This window comes from Choloepus didactylus, chromosome 6, assembly GCF_015220235.1.
Source record: "Choloepus didactylus isolate mChoDid1 chromosome 6, mChoDid1.pri, whole genome shotgun sequence".
NCBI lineage: Eukaryota > Metazoa > Chordata > Mammalia > Pilosa > Megalonychidae > Choloepus > Choloepus didactylus.
The window spans coordinates 15,355,266-15,362,266 of NC_051312.1; the positions used below are offsets into that span (position 1 = coordinate 15,355,266).

Consider the following 7,001-nt stretch of genomic DNA (forward strand, 5'->3'; position numbering starts at 1 on the left):
CCTAATGTAGTTACTAAATATTGCTTGAATTGCTTGTTTTACACGTTGAGTCTACTATATAGTACAGAAAACAAAATTTAAGCAGATAAAATGAATTACATATTATTTAACATTACATTAATAAGCCAAATTCATAATGAGCTAAAGTACCTAAAAATATGCCTTTATTGAATCAGGGCCTTTACTAAGGGCATTTTAGGGATAAGATTCATAAGCAGAAATTTATACCAATTATTTTTCTCTGAAAAAAAACTTTATTTTCTGACAAAATTCACAATACTGGTTCCAAGCTTCCATTTCTCTTTAAGGGAGGAAGCCATTTTCACTATAACCTAACAAACCTAACTCTTCTGGTGTTGGCTCAAAGTCAGTCATAAAGGGACTGGGATTCAACTTTATCTCATTAGCAGTAGAAACTGGCTTAAGCCACACTGATTTCCTAAAGAAAAGAGAAAAAGAAAGTAGGATTAGGTATCTTGAGTTCCAGTACTTTCTGAGTCTAAACTTGGGACTATGTTATTTTTACCACCGTTAAACACCATGATCATTTTTGGAATGTTGCTTTAGGAGTGTGACAGTGTCAGAATCTTGTCTCCTCTTAGTAATGGTGGGTTGCTGGTATAGAATTTGGGCAGATATGCTTATAGAAAATCTAATTCCATAAGGTTTCCTCACTGTTTCTCTATCAGACTCACTGAGAGTAGAATGATGAGTGGTCTTAGATGAATTGTAATGCTTGCATCACTAGAGTACCAAAGTGCCCAGAAAGATCGATTTAGCCAAATAGATCCTAAGAATAGTAGGTAAAAGGTCTGAAAAGCTTAATCTGACTCCATGAGGTAGTGGCAGTGAAGGAAGTGTGTGTGTGTGAATGTGTGTGTATGAGTGTATGCATATAAAGCAGTAAACTACATGCACTAAAAACCTAATTTTACACCCTTGCTGGCCTGGTCTTCAATTTTTTTCTATGGCAGGTAAGCTGCAGACTACATAATTTACTATCAAAACAGAAATACCTTATATATCACATTTAGCCTGGTAGCCTACAAAGAGACAATAGCTCTAGGCATTAGGTCAAAACACTTCACATTACTCTAAGAATTTGGCTAGTATATAGGAAGCAAAAAATATATACACTACAGAATTAAGAGTTGGTTTCTATTTAGGGTTTAGCTGTTCCCAGAGTTTTACTAAATCCCTCAGCCTTGGTTTTTCCTTATGAAAATAAGCTTATGGGAAGATCAAGAGTACTCACTAAACTATTTGTATAAATTCTAATTTGGAGTTTGTTCTGAATTCTGCTATGGCTGAGCCATGATAAATTGTCTAAAATCTATCCTTCTGCAGAAACATCTGATAAGTAAAGGTAAAGGTAAAATATTCAAAAGGAGTCTCATCTGCTGGACTCACCTAGAGGCAGAACACTCCAAAGGGATTTTCTGACTGTCACAAAGCTTATTCCTTGGGATAAAGTACAGCTCAGTTTGAAAAAGGAGGGTATCCTCTGAAACAACCTGGAAGAGTGCAGAGTTTAAATAGAGTTATTTTTAGTAACAGAGGATGTAGCCACACATTTGAATACAGTGTAGAAGGTATTCAAGACTTCAAAAATGGCTACTGTAACTCTAAGATGTATAATGTAGATGTGACACCCCACTGGGAAAGAAAAGAAATGTCATCTCTAAGGGTAGATACAAAGTGTCTGGAAAAATCTTAGCAGTACACAGGAGCAAGATCAAACTGCCACTTTAAATTGTCTTTATGATCCATTAAATTCATAGTTCTTTTGAGAAAGATGATTTGGAGGTTAAATTACAGAGTTTAAAGGCCAAGCTTTGGAGAATGATTATTCAAGTTTGTCATCTACTCTGTCATCCACCAGCTGTGCATCCCAGGACAAATTGTTCAAGCACCTTTAAATGCCAGTTCTATAATTTCTAAAATAAAAACACCACCTTACTCATAGGTAAATATTAGAATTAGTCATTGACCAAAAATATTTGCATAATACAAATATAAATTGTTTAAACTGGGGTATTTGTGAGAAAATGGTATCCCAGGATAACACCACAGTTTAAAATTCTTGTTCAGCAAACTAACTACCAGAGCTTTTATTCCAATGCAAATCCACTCCATACCTTGATTTGCATCCTCATGGATCATGGGTAAATTAAAAAAACATAACCTTGAATATGATGAACCTTTCCAGGACTGATAATCTCCCCACATTAGGAGCATAGAATGACATTTAAAACTGCCCGCTAATCATCGGTGAAATACACGAGTAACCTAAAGATGACTTAAAATCAGTTCCCTGATCAGTCTGAAAATATGTACTCTAAGGTCTTACACACACAGATGGCAATGTTCAGTCAATGATAAATTAGGAACTCTGTTATTGCCTACCCATAAATTACTACAACTAGGAGCAAAATTATTTAAAAATAAAAACAAGGCAATTTTTTTTAGCACCGAACCTAAAGGCCTGACAAAATATTAAGAGATTATTTTTACAAATAGACACACTTCTCACCTTTGTTCTGATGCCACATTCATTAACAGGATATATAAAATCATATGCATATGTTTGTATTCGAGTCACGGGGCAACCCAAACCCAGGTAAAATTCATCGGCAAACAGATACAGATTCTTGCTGTGCACCCATGGTGTAATCGTGATCATCAACCAGTCCATAGAACAATTTATTTGCACTCCTAAAGAAACAAATTAAAAAATGTCAGATGTGTATGTATCCTAAGGAAGGGCTCTAAAAATATTCAGCTCTGCCCTCTATGATAAAGAAAAGACAATTTTTTTTTTCTAGCAAAAGTAACCATGGCTTAGAGAATAGCATACAAAATATCTCCATAATCATACCTCCAAATAAGTAGATTTCAGTTTTTTCACAGGGAAAACAATTAACATGCAATAAGAAAAGCCATACATTTAGAGCTCCCCAATTCCTCCTTTAAAAATTAGATTCCAAAGATGGTGACATATCTAGTACTGTGCATAGAGGCAGAAGTAAATTGCAATGCATTTGGAGTAATATATCCCAAGTAATACTTTCAGCAAGGGGCAAAGCAGAAAGGATGGTTCTTGTATAATAAAATCCATATCTAGAGCAGCCAGAACCAGAACTAATAGCAGTCATAAGAGGAAACAATCTGGAGAAAATCTGCTGCTTTGGTGGAGATGGAAGTACTATCAAAGTTTTGATACGAAACCTGCTCTTATCCTCTAATGAACTGCTTCTTCCTTTAGAAGAAATGAAAGTGTGCTGGATTCTAATTTAGTGTGCCAGTCAAACATGAACCAGAGATGCTGAGTTCAGATTCAAAGATCTTTGTATTGTACAGAATTGCAGAACTTACAATTTACCATTTGAGAAAGGGGCAGGGGAGGAGAGAGTGAAAGCTTAGCTAGCAATCCAAATTTTGGGGGAAAGTACTCTCCCAACTGGCTGGAAAAGAGTTTGAAATTGGTAGACAACCAATTGTCAGCTAAAAGAAAACTGATTAAAACTGCAATCCAATTTACTCATGAATAAGTGAGGGCTTGCAGAAGTGAAGACTCACAGTTGGGGTGAACACAGAGCAAGCGATTTGACTGAGTATACTGAAGCACTCAGACCAACCTGAGAACTGGGGGTCGAGTTGGTTTAAGTAAAAGTACACTCAAGTTGGAATGTTAAACTACAGAGGGTGGCATACATTTAAGATGAATTTATACTGTCATGTGTCTCCTTAGTCACTATGTGTGTTCTAAGATAGCCATCACTAAAGTGACATATTCAAGAAGCACTTGCATGTTAGATCTTTCTTTGGTATCTTAACAAAAACTTTAAAGTAAATAAAGGTAGTATCCTCTCATTCTGCTAATAAGTAATTTAATTGCTGTTATACTACCGTCAGTGCCTCCTGTCCCCTTCCACCACCCCAAGCAAGTATTCAAAGGCAGAAAAATTATTAAAGCAACAATAGGGTATGAACGTATGAAGATGACTAGCTACTTTCTCCTACAGAAAAGACATAAGGTGATGGTAACTTGGCTAAAGGATTCCAAGGCTAAAGCCTTAAGTGGCTGCCTTTAGAAGACATGTATGAACAGGTATGTGGACAGAAAAACCATTAGGTAGCAAGATTTCCTTCTTAAAGCAATGTAGACATCTAGTCACAGAGGTTTTTCCATTACTAATGCAAAACTTTAAAATATTTTACATGGCAAACATTGAAATTGGAGTTCATATATCTAAAAATAAAATTGTGTACCTATCTGGGCACACATCACATACATAATTGTTGAAGCATCCCCTTCACAGATATGCTTTGTACACACTCCCTTTACAGTAGCTATATAAATGCTAAGAATCAGGGGCTGATCTTTCCATGGTAAGAGCTCGTTAAGTTACCTTCCCTGTTGATGAATCTCTCTTCAATTTATGGATTGACACTAGGCTGGAAGAAACAGCCAAACACATGTCTTTAAAAATGACCATCTACTATCAGTATTTTAGATTTCCCTACTTCTCACAAACAAGCCTTGCATGCCTCTGAGCAAATCAGTCATGTGTCAGAGGGGTTAATAGTTCATTGATTAAATCTTTTCCAGTATGACTGATAAAAGCAATTATAGTAGGTTGGATCATCCAATGAAAAGAATAGGCAGTAGTTTAGACCAAAACCAGTAATAGGGATTAATAGGCCTTGGAGGACATTCAGGATATTCACAAATGCTTTGGAGGAGCTGAGTCTTCCCAGAATGGAAAAAACATATTTATATGATTAAGAAGAAGGTGACCACAGAGGCCGCCAATGCCACTTGAGCCTGGAAGCCCTTGGCCAATACAGAAATCATAATCAAGAAGGTAAGAAAATGCAGAGAGATGTTTGCGGAAAGGTGGGGGTTGGAGAGAAGCAGGTGTCCTACATCTGTGACGGCAACCTCCAATCACTTCTCTCCATGTGTTTACAATATTATTCATCACCTAGAGAACATTATCAGGAAGATCCTAAAGGAAAAGAAGTTTCCAACAGTTGGGATTAAAGACGGCTTTGAATTGATACGTAGACATAGAAACACAGGGAGTCCACTCTTCTGGTTTTGCTTTGCTTTTTTTCATACTATTTGTATGAAATACTAATTTATTTCATAATATTTGAGACAAGTTTCAGCTTGAAATTCTGCGGCTGTCTATCAAATAGTTGATAAATCCCTTGAGAAAAGGTCTAAAGATCACACACAGCCACTGGCTACAACAACAACAGCCAGGCCCGAAAGCCCTTCTCACCCCATCTCTCAATAGACAGTATTTTTCCCTGGCTCACCAGCCACTGCCCTTTCTCCTCATGTGCTGCTCATTTCCAAAATTAACTGCTGCATAGTGAGCTTTGCTAAGTATGCATTCTGAAAGAAGCTTTTTAGGCTGCGGAAAGATACCAGAAGTTATATGTAGTCTTTCCTCATAAACAGTTTACAGGCTAATAGGATAAATAAATTTGCATATCCGTTTCAAAGCGAGTCATCACTTCCAACAGAAGGAAACAGACAAGAGAAGAGCAGGAGACATTTCTCTAAAAACAAGAACACAAAAAGTAATATTGAAATTCTACCTTAGAGCAGATGACATTTAGCCAGGCCTCGAGGCTGGGAAGCATCTGGATAGCACAGAAATGGAGGAGGTTCCAGGTAAAAGAATAGCAAAGGAGTATTAGAATCAACTTGTGGAAGGTGCAGAAGTTGATTCAGCTTTATCCTATTGGCTTTGCAAAACCACTGATGAATTTGAGGTGGGTAAAAGAGTAGTATATTAAAAATAAAGCAGCAGTATCACAGAGGACAAACAATTAAGAAGATACAACTAAGCATCTTAGAACATGATACTATCAAGTACTGGATAAGGTAATTGTCTGTGGGTTTGAAAAGGCAGACAGAAACACAGAGCCAAAGGCCACTTTTGAGGAACATCTGCAAATGTGGATCGAGAGAGAGAAGACCACAACAAAGGAGAAAGAAAGAAAGCCTCTGAACTCAGGCATTTAGCTAGAAAGAGAAAATGTGCAGTCAGTATATTGGCGCAAATCTATCTGGCCTGGGAGTATTTCTATTCTAGCAAATCATAATGAGATCAGACCCCTGAAAGGAAGCGAGTGCATGCATGGAAAGCGATCATTATGTGTAACCCCTTCAAGGAAGCATCCCATAAAACTGGTCATTTACCACTGATGATCCCAGTGCAAGGCCATATCATAGCGGCAAGGAAAATCAGGCCCTTTAAAGCCATAGAGACTTTCATCGAGGCAGACCCCTGGCCCGGCACTACTGGGTAAACAGGAAGTTGTTACTGGCTTAAGCGATTTTATATGGCTTTCCATGCTGCTCAGCTGCCTTCATTTTCCTACTTATTTGGATGGTCCATGAGGTGCTTTTACCACAGAGTCAACTATCTAAAGCATGAGACTCTTTCCTGATTGCCCAAACACAGAAACTCAAAGAGGCACATCAGGCAAAAACTACTATTTAATAACTGCATCCACACGAGGCCTGTTAAAGAATTCTGGAAAGCTGGCGTGGTACATAGAATTTCCAATAAACACTAAATGTAGGGAACTGTTTTTATGAGATAATTTTCAGGTGTCAGAAGTTTCCATGTAATATGCTGAGCAGCCTAAATTCTACATACTTGAAGCCAAATGACTGTTATTTCTTCATTTTTATGGGTTTGGATGGAAGACTCAGCAGAAGTGATAAAGTGACAACTAGGAAAGTAAATCCCTGAGACGAGTTGGAGGAAGGGATGGGGACCCAAATGAAAAACAACTTTTATGGCATAGAGAAAATCCATAGCTTCATCTCTGTGTTTTAGGTACGTCAGGTCAAGGTTTATAATTATTTGCTTCTAACAGAGGTGAGCATGGTTAGTTTTAGGGTTTAACGCAATGTTCTAAGGATTACTCAAAGTCACAGAATGAATAAAACCAATTTTCCTAAAATTCCAATT

General features: G+C 37.3%; 1 protein-coding gene across 1 annotated transcript; it reads right to left on the bottom strand.

Moving 5' to 3' along the window:
• Nucleotides 1–303: 303 nt before the first annotated feature.
• On the bottom strand, nucleotides 304–6,296 carry OOSP2 (oocyte secreted protein 2). The gene is made up of 4 exons (XM_037839447.1): nucleotides 6,221–6,296; nucleotides 2,534–2,715; nucleotides 1,411–1,514; nucleotides 304–439 (listed from the first exon to the last, which is right to left on the bottom strand). Exons 1-4 carry the CDS (start codon nucleotides 6,294–6,296, stop codon nucleotides 304–306), a joined length of 498 nt encoding a protein of 165 aa, XP_037695375.1.
• Between the last annotated feature and the right edge of the window lie 705 nt (nucleotides 6,297–7,001).

What these genes read in the sequence shown, in the direction of transcription:
- OOSP2 (XM_037839447.1), bottom strand. Translation starts at nt 6,296, where the DNA reads ATGAAAGTCTCTATGGCTTTAAAGGGCCTGATTTTCCTTGCCGCTATG. An exon ending in AATGTGGCATCAGAACAAAG is followed by an intron (nt 1,515 to 2,533) that starts GTGAGAAGTGTG and finishes GCACTCTTCCAG; the next exon opens with GTTGTTTCAGAGGATACCCT. An exon ending in TTGGAGTGTTCTGCCTCTAG is followed by an intron (nt 440 to 1,410) that starts GTGAGTCCAGCA and finishes TCTTTTCTTTAG; the next exon opens with GAAATCAGTGTGGCTTAAGC.